At 43.1% G+C, this 19729-nt stretch overlaps 1 protein-coding gene across 1 annotated transcript in view; it reads left to right on the top strand.

Moving 5' to 3' along the window:
- The window catches only part of LOC126159831 (EF-hand domain-containing family member C2-like), a 256876-nt gene that overhangs the window by 90613 nt on the left and 146534 nt on the right, over positions 1–19729 (top strand). Inside the window, exons 3-5 of the mRNA XM_049916645.1 lie at positions 1924–2074; positions 11882–12105; positions 17095–17343. Coding sequence (XP_049772602.1) covers positions 1924–2074; positions 11882–12105; positions 17095–17343 — 624 coding nt within the window. The remainder of the gene's footprint in view (positions 1–1923; positions 2075–11881; positions 12106–17094; positions 17344–19729) is intronic.

Genomic DNA, 19729 nt, shown 5'->3' with positions numbered 1-19729 from the left:
GGGGGTCGTGATTGGTATCCAGTTGTGGGTAACGGCCCATGTGCCCGGGCGGACGCAGAAACAGAATTTTGCTTCCGTCAGTAAGTCAGTTGCAACCCAAGGTGTGCATTGCACCTCCGAAAAAGGTACCACTGCCCCCCCCCCCCCCTCTCTTTGAAGATGTTCTCCGCAGGAGACGACGAAACGTTGGGTTGCAAGAAGGTTTTCATCCTACATCGGAATAATAGCGCGGAATATTTTAATAAGTCCGACACTTGCCACTGAATTAACACGTGCTCTTGCCGAGGCAAGCTGTGAGATATGCGTTCGGTTTGGCAACTCATTGGGCACACCCTTGGCTCCTTGTCTTTTATTACATACGCTGAAGTGACAAAAGTCATGGGATACCTCCTAATATCGTGTTGGATCTCCTTTTTCCCGACGTAGTGTAGCAACTCGGCGTGGCATAGATTTAGCAAGTCGTTGGAAGTCCCCTGCAGAAATATTGAGTCATGCTGCCCCTGTAGCCGTCCATAATTGCCAAAGCTTGGTGATGCAGAATTTTCTGCATGAACTGACCTCGCGATTATGTTCCTTGAATGTTTGATGATATTCCTATCGAGAGATCTGGGTCGGCAGTTCACTCACGCGAACTGTCCAGAATGTTCTTCAAGCCAATTGGGAAAAATTGTAGTCTGCTGACGTGGCGCATTGTCACCCCTAAAAATTTCATCGTTGTTTGGAAACATAATGTCTATGAATGGCTGCAAATGGTCTCCAACCAGCCGAACATAACCATTTTCTGATAACCATTTTCAGTCAACGATCACTTCAGTTGGACCAGACACCCAGCCCAAACGATTTTGGCGCCACCACCAGCTTGAACAGCGCATTGTTGACAACCTTGGTCCATGGCTATGTGGGGTCTCCGATTAGTTGTTGCCAACCGAAATCTGGACTCATGTGACCAGCCCACGATTTTCCAGTCGTCTAGGCTCCAACCGATCTGGCCAGGAAACAAGGAGAGGCACTGTAGAATATGGTTTGCCGTTAGCAAAGGCACTCGCTTAGGTTGTCTGCTGCCATAGCTCATTAACGCCAGATTTCGCCGTACTGTCCTAACGGATACGTTCGTCATACGTTCATCATTGATTTCTGCGGTTATTTCACGCGTTGTTGCTTGTCTGTTAGCACTGACATTTCTGCGCAATGCCGCTGCTCTCTGTTGCTAAGTGAAGGTCCTCGGCCACTACGTTGTAGATGATTAAGAGGTAACACCTGTAACACTTGATACTTGGTATTCTTGACACTGTGGATCACGGTATATTGAATTTCCTATTTCCGAAATGGAAAGCCCCATGCGTCTATCTCCAACTATCATCCCCCGTTCAAAGTCTGTTGATTTCCATTGTGCGGCCACAATGACGTCGGAATCGTTTTCACACGAATCACCTGAGTACAAATGACAGCTACACTAACGCACTGTCCTTTTATACTTTGTGTACGCGATACTACCGCCATCTGTATATATTCATATCGCTAACGAATGACTTTTGGCACTTCCGTGTATTAAGAAGCTTACAGATGTGCAAGTAGAACAAATATTTGTTACAGTTCATAACTGCATTCTTGTCTTTTTTCATTCAATTACCATTCATCAGGTGGAAAGTGGTAGAGATTGCAAGAGACTACCCTGTAGCAACACTTTTGATAACTATAATATTCAACCAAATACGTCAGGGATATGGTAACTGGCCACTGTGTCACGCGTGTAGGGGAAATTTACGTTGGCTGTAAATATGAAACATGGTGCAGTGTAAATTATTCACTGTAAATATATACTAATAGTAACTGTTTTCTGTACTGATCGGTAAAATCGGATGTAGTAGTGGCACTTGTTCTCGAAACTGTTTAAAAAACTACAGCGATCCTGTTATTTTTCAGGTTCTCTGTTTCGATGGCTTCTTTCAAGAGTCTGTTGAAGAAACGAAAGGATACGCCTACCAAATACGAAAGTGCAGAATATATTTTTATCTTGAAGATGGTACTGTGCAAGTTATTGAGCCAAAAGTGCTCAACAGTGGAATTCCGCAAGGTAAGTGTATCTCTACGCCTTTGAGAACTTCAAACACATCTCATCATCGCTCAGTACATCAGTATGCCACTTCTTGCCACATTGATTCATCCTGGACGATACTCTTGAACTTCAGTCTGCCCTTCATCATTACTAAATTGTGAGTTGATACTGTATATGATCCTGGGTACACCTTATGATCCAGTGTAAGATTCGGAATGTCTATCTGAGCATGATTTCTGCCACTTGGTATCTACTTTTGTGTCCAGATCTTTTCCAAGTAAATGTCCTCCTCTTTTGATTTTTGAACAGTGTATCCGCCATTACTAGCTGAAATTTATTGCGTCCTAATAACGTGCTGTAACTCATCCGGTGTCTGTCTTTTGTCATCATGGTATTAACTTGGCAAGAAATCAGAATCATTGGGAAACCGTTTAAAATAATAATTGACCATGCATTTGATAGATATGAATGGTACAGCTGTGTGAGTTTGATCGCTGGGGCAAGGTAGGTGGCCAACCTGCTCTATGCATGGACAGGGACTTCAGTTAGAAGTATAGCTGTGCAGGTTCTGAAACAAAGGGAACCACCACCCCCAACGACGACATCGATGATGTTGTGCATTGTTGCCAACTTCCTCCCTCTCTGACAATGCCCTGTGTATAAAATGGTGTAAAATTCAAAAAATTCAGAGAAATTCAAAACAACCCAATTGTTTTACATGTTGGCTCCCCTCTCCCCCCTCTCTCCTTATGATTTCACTCAGGAATAGGACTGTTGTCTTAACTATAAATCGGGAGGAAATCCAAGATAGTGCATTTTTCTGTTGGTATGAAATTCAAGAACAGCTTGTATGACGTCAGAGTCTAAAATGGCGATCCAAAAACGCGACCTTTGCATGCTAAGACAGTCTGTACGACGCCAGAATGCAATGTATCAATCTAACATAGCACCAGCCGCTTACCAGTACAGCCTGTATCATGTCCGAATCCAAGATAGCGATCCAAGATGATGGACAAAACATTGCAAATGTCAGTCATGACCACACAGTGCTCTGTGTAGTTATGAGTGCATTATGCTGGAGCTAAGTGACTTCGAACATGGGTAAATTCTTGGTACTCGTATGCTGGTGCTTCCATAACCAAGATAGACAAAGTGTTTGGTGTTTCTAGAGCCACTATTTCGAAAATTTATACCGCGCACAAGGAAAACTGAAAAACGTCATCTGCTAAGTCGCAATGTGTACGAAAGTGTGTACTGAGTGTTTGTGACCGACGGTTATTGAAGGAAATTGTGACGAAAAGAAAAAGGACAACTGCTGTAAAAGTCACTACAGAACTGCGTGTTGCACTCACGAAACCTACCAGCACCAAAACCACACGACTGGAACTCCATAAACAGGGAACTACAGGGCAAGCTAGAATTCGAAAGCATAAATCTGTGATGCGAATGTCCGTAGGAGGTAAATGTGATGCCAAAGCCATAAAACTTGGGCTGTGGAGCAATAGAAGAAAATCATTTGGTTGGATGAGCCTTGTTGCACAGTATTTCCAATTATGGCTGAGTTTACGTCCCAGGAGAGAAACATTGCGGAGGTTCAGTAATGATCCAGGCAGCCACATTGTGGTAATCCATGTGCCGCATGGTTATTCTGCAAGGCGTCATTACTGTCAAGGATTGTGTGATTATGTGATAATTTTGGCTAGTCTGGTCCATCCCACAGTACAATGTTCGTTCCCCTATGGTGATGCTGTGTTCCAAGACGACAAGGTTCCTGATCATACATACATCGTCCACAATAGTTTTATGAGCACGACGAAGAACTGTCACATCTCCCCTGGCCACCTAAGCCCCCAAATACAGCATTTGCTATACCCTCCCTATGTGTTTCACTATTTTGTGGATTTAATCACAAAAGGTTTTGTTTAGAACCTGGAGATGAAATAAATTATACAAAAGTGAAACTTGTACTGTATTATTTATATTAAACGACTTGACAACTGCTGTCGATAAAGCAGAAACCACTTTAAAATCTTTGACTTGCTGGCTGGTTATATTAGAAGACATTTTGATAGTTGTAACTTTCACTGTTTTGACAGCGGTATTTTTTTTTTTTTTTTTTTTTTTTTTTTTTTTTTTTTTTTTTTTTTTTTTTTGAAGAGCCACACTCAGTTGGCCAAAGAGCCACATATCACCCACGAGCTGTGGTTTGCCGATCATTGATCTAGAGGAACTATTCAGTGCCAAGCATAAAATGACCTGAAAGAGGCCAGAGTGTTTCCAGCGTAACATCGCTCTCTACAAGTTATGCTAACTTACCGATGTGCAGAGACATTTTTGCTTCTCTCACAATCGGTCTCTCTAGTACTGGGATGTCTTGGTGCACATGATCTGCTGCACATTGCCAATAAACTTGGAGTCTTGTGTCAGCTTGCTCTGACTGTTTGGCATTTGAAGTCTTTGTGGGAACAAGCTCTCTCCTGGTGGAAGTATGAGGACCTGTCTCACAGGAGCGGATCCAGTGGGAGTCATGACGCTTCCCCTCAAAATACACTTAAAGAGAAGCATTTACATTTTGGCATAGGCCAGTTACCTAATAAAGGTTTCTCGGGCTTCCAGTCGCGTCAAGTGGTTTAAAATGCACCAGCCTTCGGCCGAGTACTCCTCGGCCGTTGTCAAGTGGTGTTATCTTCTTGTTGCTGCTGCCGTCCTTATACAGCCGCGCTGACTTCTGTGACGTCACTGATACCCGCTCCGGCACCATGTATGGTAATGTTTGCGTGTTGCGGCCGCCGCGCCCGCTTCAACCGTCCGATGGCCGGGTCCCGCGCTGTGCTTAGCTGCAGGCCGCCGCCTTTATTGAGCGTGTTGTCACAAATTTTTATTTCGATCGCTTCTTTTATTATGCTATCCCAAAAACTGTTAGTCCGTGTGATAATAGATGTCTCGTCGAATGCAACACGATAACCGTTTCCTAATGCATGTTCTGCTACCGCTGATTTCTCTGGGTACCGTAGTCAAGAACATCTCTCGTGTTCTACACAGCGCTCTTCAATGGTACGCACAGTCTGCCCGATATAGAACCGTCCACATCCACATGGTATTTTATATACTCCTGGCGTTCTGAGACCTACGTCGTATTTCACAGGCCTCAAGAGTTGTCGAATTTTTGCTGGAGCCCTGAAGAACAAATCGATTTTATGCCTCTTTAGGAGCCAGCTTATCTTTCCTGTTATTGAGCCACAGAACGGCAAGAACGCAAACTTCTTAAAGTCTTTCTTGGAGTCTTTCTGCTTACGTATTTTTGGAAAGATAGCTTGCGAAATCTGGTGGTTGTTGTAGCCGTTTTCCTTGAATACTTTCCGCATGTGGCTCTGTTCCTTCTGCAAGTTTTCAGAATATGAGACGGTTTCGGCTCGATGCACTAAGGTCCTCCGAACAGAACTTTTCTGCGACGGATAGTATAGCTGTTAGCGTGCAGATATCAGTTTGTGTGGGTGGGTTTTCGGTAAACGCTGTGGCTGAGACACCCATTTGCTTTGCTGAGGACGAGGGCATTAAGGAATGGCAACGCACCATCTGTCTCTATCTCCATCGTGAAATTGATGTTGTCATGGATGTTGTTGATGTGGTCCAAGAATTCTACCAGCTTTTCATGTCCATGAGACCAGACCACGAACGTGTCGGCGACGTAACGATAGAAACAACTAGGCTTTTCAGGAACCGTGTCCAGGGCGATGTTATCAAAGTACTGCATGAACAGATTGGCTACAACTGGAGCTAATGGGCTCCCATCGCAACACCGTCCGTCTGGTTGAAATTTTCACCATATGGAGAAACCTTTGTTAGTACATATCGCCGTGAAACAATGCACTTCTATGCCAATTACCTTTCGGAGAATAAACTACCACGAAAACTTAGAATCTAGAAAATGGCAAGGAATTCTATAAATTAGAAGAACTAATAACTTTTTATAATACTTTTAATGAACGGTGAAAATACACATTTCTTACAATGCTGGTACGACAGATCCAAACATACATCCGTACGCTACCACTTCCCGGAAGAAAAGGGTGAAGATACATGAATTAATAAATTGAAGAGCGAATTTCTTACTTGTTTCATACAGAAATTTAACGATGTATCAAAACATTATCCTTGCCAAAAAGCAACTCCTTTTGCGGTGTCCTTGGTTTATAGTCATTCAGTTTACATATATCTTATATATCATGAAAAAAGAAAAGAAAGAAAAATATGTTGAAGAAAGAAACAAAGCCAAACAGATAATTGCAGCATCCAAGAAGAAATCGTGGGAAGACTTTGAAAACAGGTTGGAGACTATGGGTCAAGCTGCTGGAAAACCATTCTGGAGTGTAATTAGCAGTCTTCGAAAGGGAGGTAAGAAGGAAATGACAAGTAGTTTGGACAGGTCAGGAAAACTGCTGGTGAATCCTGTGAATACCTTGGGAAGATGGAGGGAATATTTTGAAGAGTTGCTCAATGTAGGAGAAAATGTGATCAGTAATGTTTCAGATTTCGAGGTAGAATGGGATAGGAATGATGATGGAAATAGGATCACATTTGAGGAAGTGGAAAAAATGGTCAATAGATTGCAGTGCAGTAAAGCGGCTGGGGTGAATGAAATTAAGTCGGAACTCATCAAATACAGTGGAATATCAGGTCTTAAATGGCTACACAGGATAATTGAAATGGCCTGGGAGTCGGGACAGGTTCCATCAGACTGGACAAAAGCAGTAATCACACCAATCTTTAAACATGGAAACAGAAAAGATTGTAACAACTACAGAGGTATCTCTTTAATCAGCGTTGTGGGTAAAATCTTCTCAGGTATTGTTGAAAGGAAAGTGCGAGTATTAGTTGAGGACCAATTGGATGAAAATCAGTGTGGGTTTAGGCCTCTTAGAGGTTGTCAGGACCAGATCTTTAGCTTACGGCAAATAATGGAGAAGTGTTATGAGTGGAACAGGGAATTGTATCTATGCTTTATAGATCTAGAAAAGGCATATGACCGGGTTCCTAGGAGGAAGTTATTGTCTGTTCTACAAGATTATGGAATACGAGGCAAACTTTTGCAAGCAATTAAATGTCTTTACATGGATAGTCAGGCAGCAGTTAGAGTTGACGGTAAATTGAGTTCATGGTTCAGAGTAGTTTCAGGGGTAAGACAAGGCTGCAACCTGTCTCCACTGTTGTTCATATTATTCATGGATCATATGTTGAAAACAATAGACTGGCTGGGTGAGATTAAGATATGTGAACAGAAAATAAGCAGTCTCGCATATGCGGATGACTTAGTTGTGATGGCAGATTCTATTGAAAGTTTGCAAAGTAATATTTCAGAGCTAGATCAGAAATGTAAGGACTATGGTATGAAGATTAGCATCTCCAAAACGAAAGTAATGTCAGTGGGAAAGAAATATAAACGGATTGAGTGCCAAATAGGAGGAACAAAGTTAGAACAGGTGGACGGTTTCAAGTACTTAGGATGCATATTCTCACAGGATGGCAACGTAGTGAAAGAACTGGAAGCGAGGTGTAGCAAAGCTAATGCAGTGAGCGCTCAGCTACGATCTACTCTCTTCTGCAAGAAGGAAGTCAGTACCAAGACTAAGTTATCTGTGCACCGTTCAATCTTTCGACCAACTTTGTTGTATGGGAGCGAAAGCTGGGTGGATTCAGGTTACCTTATCAACAAGGTTGAGGTTACGGATATGAAAGTAGCTAGGATGATTGCAGGTACTAGTAGATGGGAACAATGGCAGGAGGGTGTCCACAATGAGGAAATCAAAGAAAAACTGGGAATGAACTCTATAGATGTAGCAGTCAGGGCGAACAGGCTTAGATGGTGGGGTCATGTTACACGCATGGGAGAAGCAAGGTTACCCAAGAGACTCATGGATTCAGCAGTAGAGGGTAGGAGGAGTCGGGGCAGACCGAGGAGAAGGTACCTGGATTCGGTTAAGAATGATTTTGAAGTAATAGGTTTAACATCAGAAGAGGCATCAATGTTAGCACTGAATAGGGGATCATGGAGGAACTGTATAAGGGGGGCTATGCTCCAGACTGAACGCTGAAAGGCATAATCAGTCTTAAATGATGATGATGATGATGATGATGATGATGAGAAAAATAATGTGATTCAATACACGGTGTAACATATATGATTGTCAAATACTTGTCTATGTTATGTAGTAGATAGGATTGAGAGAGATATGCATTATCATAATTATGTAATCACCATGTTGTGCCATGCCAGGGGATTGTAGAACTCCTCGTGATGACTGGGTGTTGTGTGATGTCCTTAGGTTAGTTAGGTTTAAGTAGTTCTAAGTTCTAGGGGACTGATGACCATAGACGTTAAGTCCCATAGTGCTCAGAGCCATTTGAACCATTTTTTTGATTGTAGAACTGACACCACATCACACTAAGTCCAACAGCCACTTTGTCTGCAAAGAGCTGTCGCCACTAGGAGTGGCCCCCATGTCAGTAACTGGATGCTCAATAGGTTGCCGGCCGACCACACGCTCGAGAGCCTAGTGTGGAATAACTGCAAGGATACAAGAGCAGCTGACACATCATTTGATGTCATACAGTGTTTCTGTACCCACCCATCTGGCCAGAGCCTGCCTGTACTGACATGTCTATATGATGTTTGGAGTGCAGGTATTCATCTAGTGTTTGGAACAGTCTGTGTTCCCCACTATAGCCAGCTAATGATTTCACATTTTAGAATGGCGTTGTCTTGTGATGCACGCTGGTCCTCCTCATCTACTGCGACTAGAACACACGCTCTGCACCTCTTTCTCTTCCCGAGTTCATCGAGCATAATAACACAATGTTTATCTTAGCCGTATTGAAGCATAAAGTACATTTCATCACAGGGCCCCACATAACAGGTGTTCACACAGGGGCATTCCTAAGGTCTTAATCAATACTTAATTTTAGAACTGAACAGTACACTATTATGTCGACGAGCGTCCATCCTGAACACTCAATAAAATTGCCTCGGTTTCAACTGTTGGGGAGAAAAGTATGACCAGCGTGCGAAATAGGTCTGATGCTTAAAAAAAAAAAGAAATCATGAGATAGTTACTTCCCATTGCTTTGTGTGCACACGTTTCCAGAAGAAATTCGCAAAGTCATGAAGTTGGTGATGAAGATTGTTAACTCCGTAATAACTAAAGCTGTTAATCATCGCTAATTTAAAGAATTTTTAACTGAAACTTCTGCTGCATAAGAAGGTATAAGGGGCTTTCAAAAAGAAACGAGCCGGAGTCTGGAATGCGCAAACCGGTGACAGGAGGGTAACATCGTGGCATGTGTAACGAGGTGTGGTTCCAACCAGAGCGTGGAAGCTCACAGCCCATCGCTAGAGGGCACACGTGCACGTCAAGTGACTATACAGAGCTAGCAGCGGCATGCGTCAATCGTCCAATGCTGCCGGTCGCATTGCAAACAGTGGCATCGAGGCGTCAAAATAAGAACAGAGAGGTGCTGTTCGTTTTCTGACAGCGGAAGGAGTAGGAGGAACGGACATTCATCGACGAATGTCACAAGCGTACAGCGAACACTGCATGTCCCTTGCAAGGGTTAAGGTTTGGCACAACCGCTTCAGGGAAGGACCGGTGTCGTTATCCGATGATGCACGGTGGATGCACTGATTACCCAGGACCGCCGAATGACAGTGAAAGCCATAGCCGCCATGGTCGGATTGAGCGTCGGAAGTGTTCACACCATCATGAAGGAACGACTGTACATGCGCAAAGTGTGTGCCAAGTGGGTGCCCCACAGTCTTCAACCACACGAGGAAGCATGTCGAATGGTCCACTGTATTGTTCATCTGCAGCGCTACGCTCGGTAAGGGAATGCGTTGCTGGCACGAGTGGTGGCTGGAGATGAGTCATGGTGTCATCACTTCGAACCAGAATCAAAACGACGAAGTCTCCAGTGGAAGCGTCCGGGGTCACCACCGCCAAAAAAAAAAAAAAAAAAAAAAAAAAAAAAAAAAAAAAAAAAAAAAATCCAAGGCCATCCACACGAGTGCAGGCTGACGATCTTCTTTGACCAAATGGCCCCCTACTGATTCACTTCCTGCCGCACGGGACAACAGTGAATGCCCAGCGTTACTCGCAAACCTTGATCACCCTTCGGCAAACGATCAAATCAAAAAGACCAGGCAATCTCACCCACTGGGTCATTCTGCTCCATGACAATGCAAAGCCTCATACGGCCAACACAGTCGCAGCACTCCTGCAGAAATTCAAATGGGAGGTTCTCGGCCACCCTCCATACAGTCCGGACCTCTCTCCCTGTGATTAAGCCATTTTTGGTCCCCTTAAAAAGGCTCTAAGGGGCAAACGATTCATCTCGGACGACGACGTCCAGCTGTACATGCGGAACTGGTTAACATCACAGCCCCGAAAATTTTATGAGACAGCCATTCTCCGCCTTGTGTCACAGTGGGACAAGAGTCTCAACAGCCAGGGTCAGTACTTCTAACATACAGGTACTGGTTTCTGTAATTATACCTCCGGCTGATTTCTTTTTGAACGCCCCTTATAATTGATCATCAAGAGGACCTGTTTTGAAACGTTTCGTTTCCTTATTTAAAAAATTAAAGCATTTCTCCTTGGGAACAATCTTCATTATCCGATACTAACGAACGATCACTGGAACCAAAAAGTTTATTTCATGCTAGAAACTACGTCTCATTTAAATCGACTAAATCGTAAACTACACGGAAATTTTTAAATGTTAGAACAAGTTGTTTCATTTGAAAATTTATTATCTCTTTTTGTTTAAGACTGTGAAAGAGAAACTTTGATTCACTTTCGAAGCCTGTTGAAACATCGCCAAGAAAACAATTCTGATATCGACATTTGCACTTTTAAATAGGAGGACGCTTTTTCTCAACAGATTTCAGCACTGTAGAAATAACAAAGCAACATTAGCCTTTGTTAGAAAACGTTTAATGCTGTTCTAACGGAATTCAATTTTTCTCCTTTTAATAATGGCAATGGCAACTTTGAAATGCAATTGCTCGATATAAAAAAAACTAATTCTGTAGCTCGAAATTTGAACGTCTTCGTTATGATATAGAAATACTGGAGAAAAACAAACGTGCATTTACTTCACAGCCTTGGTGGTCTGCTTTGAAATACCTGGAGAAGGTATTTTTAACATCTGGAATAATATTATTAAAAAAGACACACATACACACACACAGCATACAAATTTGACCAGGAGATGCAAGACCATTGTTCACATAAATGTTTCTATCAGTGTCATGATTTAATTGTATGGATACCTCAGAATTTAATTTTATCAGTAAATAATATAATTAATAAGTACGATATCGAGTTTTATTCACCGTAACTTCAGTTTAATGAAGACTTAAAACACTAAGTAAACGTTATTACTTTAATTTTAGGGATTGTTGTGGAATGAAAGAAGATGTAGTATCGAGTTTTGAGAAAGGTATGTTGAGGTGGGTTGGACATATAGGGAGGATGAACGAAAGGAGTACAATGTGAGTGTGGATGGGAGAGTTGGAGAGGGTGGACCTCAGCAAACGTAAGTCAGTCAGACTGAGGACACTGCTAGCAAAGGCCGGTTTAAGAATACTCTAATTTAGTTAATAACAATGTACCTACCTGTATACTTTAACTCTAAAAATTTAGGCTATCAAAATAAATTTCAATCGTTCTACTGTTGAAATTTGGCTCAACTGACTAATGGATCTATGTATCGAATTCGATGTAAGTAAGCTGACAACAACCTTCACGCCACGTGAACTTAATGCTCCAGGGACGCTCATCAACCGACAGCGCATCCCGCGGCCGCCGCCGCACAGCGACGAGTTCTACGACATTCTCGACTTCAACGTCGGCCGCGAAATTGAGCTGTTCGGGCGCGTCTTCAAGCTCACCAGCTGCGACGCCTTCACCCGCGCCTTCCTCAGCCGAATGGGCGTTCCCGTTCCAGAGGCCATCGCTCAACCCATAGATCCGTACACCAACATCAGAGAGCAGGTCAGTAACACGTAAGGAATGAGTCACATGCACTCAAACATAGAGGAAATGATTATCAAGTACTTATCAGAAAGGAACAGTGACCCATTTCCTTTTGATTGGTGTAGTGCTAGCAACTTCCCAGTACAGACAGTAAAGAAACGCTCATAGCTAAAGAGCAGAGGAGTTAAAGGGAAAGTATTTATGGCTAAGTTTTAGCAGAAAGAAATTTAAAAAAAGTAGGCCAAATAATTCATACACCAATACTCTGTCCGTAAAACCTTATCCTTTTCAGTAAGACATAATTACCGGAGCAAGTGCACACCTTTACACCTTTACTTGGTATAATAGGGTCCATACGTACACTACTGTTTGGAAAAAGTGAAACACAAAGATCGAGAGATGTGATCGCAATGAAATTTGTTCCACCGATTAGGGACATGACACTACACAAATGATTACCATTACAGACCTGTATGTGCACTGTGACTCGAAATTCAGTATGGAGTAGCGCCACCACGTGCTGCAATCAGAGTCGCTAAACTTCATGGCGTGGAATCAAAGAGTGCCCGAATGTGCTGCTGGGGAATACTCTGCCATATGGTTTGTAAGCGTGTCCACAAAACATCAACTGTGGCTGCAGAAGGACGTGAAGGAAAAAGTTGCTGACCGACCGTATCCCAGACATGTTCGATGGGTGACATGTCAGGCGAACGGACTAGGCGAGTAATGCAGTGCTACCATCATTCTTTGAAGGAGGCTTGCACATCCCTAACCACATGCAGCTGGGCGTGGTCTTGCTGAAATATGGCATTGGAAAAGCCTGCAGGAGGGCTAGTTGTAGAACCTCCCTAATGTAGCGGCAGCTGTTCAGATTGCTCTCAAGACGTAAAGGCGAGATGTGTGTTACAGGCAATGGTACCCCAACCAACACACTTCGCATTTGTACGCCATATCGCCCAGTTATACAGTCTACTGGATTGCGTCTACAACGACGGCGGTGAATAATTATGTGCCCGCATCTCGTGGTCGTGCGGTAGCGTTCTCGCTTCCCACGCCCGGGTTCCCGGGTTCGATTCCCGGCGGGGTCAGGGATTTTCTCTGCCTCGTGATGGCTGGGTGTTGTGTGCTGTCCTTAGGTTAGTTAGGTTTAAGTAGTTCTAAGTTCTAGGGGACTTATGACCACAGCAGTAGAGTCTCATAGTGCTCAGATCATTTGAACCAATAATTATGTGGCCATCACTGTGGGACAAGTTGAAGGAAGACACACCCGGAAACGTTACTTTTTTCCATTCAGCACGCCAATGTCGGCGTTCGCTTGCCCATCGCAGTCTGCGGTGTTAGTGGATTCTGGTCACCGGAAGCCGATGCAATTGCATGCATGCAACCAGTCCAGCCTGCAGAAGGCGGCGTCGAACCATCAATGCAGACTTGTCCACTTCCGTTGCAGTGACCCACTGTCACACCAACACTGTGGATGTAGCTGTCTGTCTGTTACGCAAGATGATAAGATGGCCGTCATCTCGCGCTGTGATCATATTGTGTCGTCCAATACCCTGTTGGTACTTTGTAATTCCTTCTTCTATCCACTGGTTCCACGTACGCCTCGCTGTTGAAGCAGCATGCCCTGAAAAAGCTGCAGTGTTATATGGAACGACAGGTCCACCTCCCAGAGACCAATCATTCCTGTAGGTTTATTCTCACAAAGAAGAAAACAGCAACCAGCCACTATTAATACTGCTATTTATTTAGGTAAATAGCGCCGTTACCGGTTTCGAACTGGCAAGTTCATCATCAGACGGCTGTTCACATGATTTTCAAGATACATTTTACATTATCGTCCGTTTTCGATTTTTATTATTCCACTGTGGCGAAGTAGTTCTGGTGTGTTGTTGCCGTCGAAAATTCCGCGCGATTTTGTTGCGAAGTTGCGCGCAGACCATTGGTTCTGAGTATTTCACGTTTTGCAAACAGTAGTGTATCGTGAAAATAGATGTATGTCTATACTCCACATCTCTTAAACCACTGGACCAATTTCAACCAAAGTCGGTACACATATTCCTTACTGTCAGACAACAGTCGCTGTGGGGGTAAGAACCTCCTACCTCTCATAGTTCAGAAGATATGACGTCATAAACAATGGGATGCGTTAAAAACTGCCCCATCATGCATGACTGTTATTTTGATTACTTTTGTGCTATTTACACTTTTCGCCAAAAATTTTTCTGGCAGTATCCACTTAGCCGCTAAATGCACCTACAAAATTGTATCATGACCCCACGCATAGTTCAGGAAATATGACGCCATAAACGCTGAGATGCGTGACAAACTACCAGATTGTGCATGATGTTTAAATTTACTATTTCTTTGCTACTAAATCTATTCGCAACGCGATTTTCAGACACTATTCACATATTCTGTTGAATGTACCTACACAACTATACCACTGTACGACACAGTTCCAGAGGTATGACGTCAGAAATAATGAGATACATGAAAAAATTACATTACATTTATTTTTACTACTAACGAAGAGAACACGGCAGGTGTCATAGCCCGATTTTCTAGAAACTTCGCTCAGTGGAAGAGGAGTTAAAATAAGAGAACATGTGTCTCGGCTTATCAATAGATAATCGACCGTTTCTGAAAAAACGACGGTCAAAGTTTTCGATGTATTTTCCAAGTAGTTTATGTGCCTTTTTCCAGCGATACTCTCAGAGGGAACGGTGGCACAGTGATTAGCGTCGCGGCTTATTAATTTTGCGCTCCGTGTTCGCACCCGATTACTACTTTTATTTTTGGTTTTCGTTTATATATCCACTAATTACTAAACGACTGTTTTCCAGTATATATTGATATAATATTGTCATTCACCTGCTAACTGTATGTCAGTTGAATGAATTTAAAAAACAAGAATGAGAAAATTATTTGAAATTGTTTTTGGTGAAATTCCTGTTGTGTATCTTGAGTCCTAATCAATTGTAAGCGCGTTTTCAGAAAAGTGCATGGTTTGCAACGAAATTATTTCCAGTGTCCGACATCTTCACCAATTTTAACGACATATCTTTCCCGACTAAGAATCGTATGAAGAAATGTCACTGTGATGATGATGATGATGTTTGGTTTGTGGGGCGCTCAACTGCGTGGTTATCAGCGCCCGTACAATTTCCCAATCTTTGCTCAGTCCAATTTCGCCACTTTCCTGGATGATGATGAAATGATGAAGACAACACAAACACCCAGTCATCTCGAGGCAGGTGAAAATCCCTGACCCCGCCGGGAATCGAACCCGGGACCCCGTGCTCGGGAAGCGAGAACGCTACCGCGAGACCACGAGCGGCGGACGAAATGTCACTGTGGGGAAACTGCCTTCGCACGATGATCGAGGTGTTCGGAATATCTATGTTTCGAATACGTATGTTTTTGGATAGGGTCGCCTTTAGCAAAACACAATTATGTTTTTTTAACCCAAACATGTTTCACTGCAGTTGCAGCATCTTCAGTAGGCTTTTATTTTACATTGTTAAAGATAAATAGTGTTCTTTGCTGTTTGTAGACATGCAGCTATTAGTTTTTAAATCGTAATTACAGATATCTGTAATTACGATTTAAAAAACTAATAGCTACAGATACCTATAATTACGGTTTAAAAACTAATAGCTTCATGTATACATACGGCAAAGAACACTCTTTATCTTTAACAGATGAAAAATAAAAGCCCACTGAAGATACTGCAAAATTGTGTCTTCCTGAAGGCGGATCCTATCCAAAAACATATGTATTGTTAAAGCAAACACGGAAGAAAAAGAGCTTCAACCCCAAGATGATTATGTTTCTAATGTTTCTACGACCGGTATTATCCAAGGAAAGGCACAAAATCTTCGTGAACAACAAACATATGAATAAAATATAAGAATTTAAGAACTTATATGAGTACGATATATCGGAATATGAGACTTTAAAAAGATTGTAGCCCGTCAACATACTACACACACATGTATAATATAATAAATGTGTGACACGTACTGTGAAATCCAGTTGTATCCGCTAATTTGATGCGAAACATTCGTGTAGCTATCTTTTACCGACGTGGGTAGATACTGAAAACAATAACCGCTGTGCCACCATTTCGTCTATGGATATCGTGCGGTAAAACGCATACTTGGAAAACTCCGATCGTCATTGTTTTCAGAAATGGTCAAGTTTCTACGGATAAGCCGAAATAAGCGTACGCTTATTTTGAATGCTCTTCCACTGAGCGAATTTCCTGGGAAACTGGCTGATGGCACTTGCCGCCTTCACCTCGTAAGACACTCCAGCAGTCGAGTGCACTTAAGAAAAATCCCGGACAGTTGGAAGCGCTTTTGAGAGCTTTCAGTTGCGCAGAGCAAACAGCCGTAGGTGAAAACACTAGCCGCCCGCCTCTGTATTTGCACTGTCAGCGCAGCTGGATTGTTATCCTAAGGGGCTTGGGTTCGGTTCCAGACCGGATTGGAGGTTTTCTCCGCTCGTGGACTGGGTGTTGTGATGCCCTTACGTTTGTATCGTCGAAACTGATATTCCACCGTTGAGAGGGCTATGTAGGCACGTCCAGAAAGCCACTAAATAAATTATAAAAAATCTGTACTTGATGCTTAGGGTAAATGGAATTACCCTGATACTACGGAAAATGATTAATGATTTTCTTAATTTTTTCCAGCTTTTAAAGGACTGTTCGTCAGAGCAGTCTTTTTTTATTATGGCCGGCCGTTGTGGTCGAGCGGCTCTAGGCGCTTCAGTCTGGAACCGCGCTGCTACTATGGTCGCAGGTTCGAATCCTGCCTCGGGCATGGACGTGTGTGATGTCCTTACGTTAGTTAGGTTTAAGTAGTTCTAAGTTCTAGGGGACTGATGACCTCAGATGTAAAGTCCCATAGTGCTCAAAGCCATTTGAATCTTTTTTTTTTTTTCACAGCTCAGGAGGCTCTATTCTGCGAAGCTTACGTTTTTGACGCGGTTGCTTGCTTGCAGACGGACACGCGGCTGGCGAAGAAACCGAACCGCACGATAGACACTCGCGGGCAGTTCCTGTCTCTGGACCGCAAGGTGCTGCGCTTCTACGGCTACTGGGACGACAGGGAGAGCGAGCACGGCATGCTACACCGGCTCGAGCTGCAGTACTTCCTGGCGGACGACACGATCGCCATCAAGGAGCACGTGCCGCCCAACTCCGGCCGCGACTCGGGCTTCATGTTCTGCCGCCGGGGGAAGCTGCCCAAGGTGTGCCCAGTTCTCTGCGCTACACGCCACTAGTTTGTCCCATGCCGTACCATTTAATTCGACGATGTCCGTGCCCCAGCAGTTCGAGACAACTCACTACAAGCTGACATGTAGATGCTATGACGTAGCTGTACGATATTTTTTCACGGGATACTGCTCTTGTGGCTATATATACAGGGTGGTCCATTGATCGTGACCAGGCCAAATACCTCACGAAATAAGCTTCAAACGAAAAAACTACAAAAAACGAAACTTGTCTAGCTTGAAGGGGGAAACCAGATGGCACTATGGTTGGCTCGCTAGATGGCGCTGCTATAGTACAAACGGTTATCAACTGCGTTTTTTTTAAATAGGAACCCCCATTTTTTATTACATATTCGTGTAGTACGTAAAGAAATATGAATGTTTCAGTTGGACCACTTTTTTCGCTTTGTGATAGATGGCGCTGTAACAGTCACAAACATATGGCTCACAATTTTAGACGAACACTTGGTAACAGGTAGGTTTTTTTAAATTAAAATACAGAACGTAGGTACGTTTGAACATTTTATTTCGGTTGTTCCAATGTGATACATGTACCTTTGTGAACTTATCACTTCTGAGAACGCATGCTGTTACAGCGTGATTACCTGTAAATATCACATTAACGCAATAAATGCTCAAAATGATGTCCGTCAACCTCAATGCATTTGGCAATACGTGTAACGACATTCCTCTCAACAGCGAGTAATTCGCCTTCCGTAATGTTCGCACATGCACTGACAATGCGCTGACGCATGTTGTCAGGCGTCGGTGGATCACGATAGCAAATATCCTTCAACTCTCCGCACAGAAAGAAATCCGGGGACGTCAGATCCGGTGAACGTGCGGGCCATGGTATGGTGCTTCGACGACCAATCCACCTGTCATGAAATATGCTATTCAATACCGCTTCAACCGCACGCGAGCTATGTGCCGGACATCCATCATGTTGGAAGTACATCGCCATTCTCTCATGCAGTGAAACATCTTGTAGTAACATCGGTAGAACATTACGTAGGAAATCAGCATACATTGCACCATTTAGATTGTCATCGATAAAATGGGGGCCAATTATCCTTCCTCCCATAATGCCGCTCCATACATTAACCCGCCAAGGTCGCTGATGTTCCACTTGTCGCAGCCATCGTGGATTTTCCGTTGCCCAATAGTGCATATTATGCCGGTTTACGTTAACGCTGTTGGTGAATGACGCTTCGTCGCTAAATAGAACGCGTGCAGAAAATCTGTCAGCATCCCGTAATTTCTCTTGTGCCCAGTGGCAGAATTTTACACGACGTTCAAAGTCGTCGCCATGCAATTCCTGTAGCATAGAAATATGGTACGGGTGCAATCGATGTTGATGTAGCATTCTCAACACCGACGTTTTTGAGATTCCCGAGTCTCGCGCAGTTTGTCTGCTACTGATGTGCGGATTAGCCGCGACAGCAGCTAAAACACCTACTTGGGCATCATAATTTGTTGCAGGTCGTGGTTGACGTTTCACATGTGGCTGAACACTTCCTATTTCCTTAAATAACGTAACTATCCGGCGAACGGTCCGGACACTTGGATGATGTCGTCCAGGATACCGAGCAGCATACATAGCACACGCCCGTTGGGCATTTTGATCACAAAAGCCATACATCAACACGATATCGACCTTTTCCGCAATTGGTAAACGGTCCACTTTAACACAGGTAATGTATCACGAAGCAAATACCGTCCGCATTGGCTGAATGTTACGTGATACCACGTACTTATACGTTTGTGACTGTTACAGTGCCATCCATCATAAGGCGAAAAAAGTGGTCCAACTAAAACATTCATATTTCTTTACGTACTACACGAATATGTAATAAAAATACTTTAACAGAAATTATAGTTTTCTTGGGCATCTTCAGGTGTGACTCCTTTACTGTCAACAAAAAATGTAATTACGGGAAGAAATACTCAACTAGAACGAATTTCTAATAGGAAAATACCCACAACTCTACAAATTAGTACTCCTGCATGGTGTGGTATTTTCGGTAGCATTGTTGTAGACATAAAGCCACTTAACGCCCAGTGCAATCCCATGTCGTTTCACTTCGTACTTTGTGTTTCATGCAAATTCGCACATCCTTGTTGAGTGCTTTTTTTTCTTAGGCACCGGATAGACATGTTTGGTGAATGGGCCCAATATTTCGCTTGGAATTGAAGAAGGTTTTCCACGTTTTTCGCAGTCCGGTAGTTCGACATATTTTTTAAATTACCTCTACCATATTTATTCGGTAGGCAACATGTTTTTCCTTTCTTTGACAGTGTATTCTTTTACAGATAATATAAATAATAATTTTGACAATAAATTCCACCCATTCCCTTATTG

The sequence above is a fragment of the Schistocerca cancellata genome, chromosome 2, assembly GCF_023864275.1.
Source record: "Schistocerca cancellata isolate TAMUIC-IGC-003103 chromosome 2, iqSchCanc2.1, whole genome shotgun sequence".
NCBI classification, from domain to species: domain Eukaryota; kingdom Metazoa; phylum Arthropoda; class Insecta; order Orthoptera; family Acrididae; genus Schistocerca; species Schistocerca cancellata.
The sequence above is the reverse complement of the archived record's forward strand: the minus strand, read 5'-3'. Positions and strand labels throughout refer to the sequence as shown.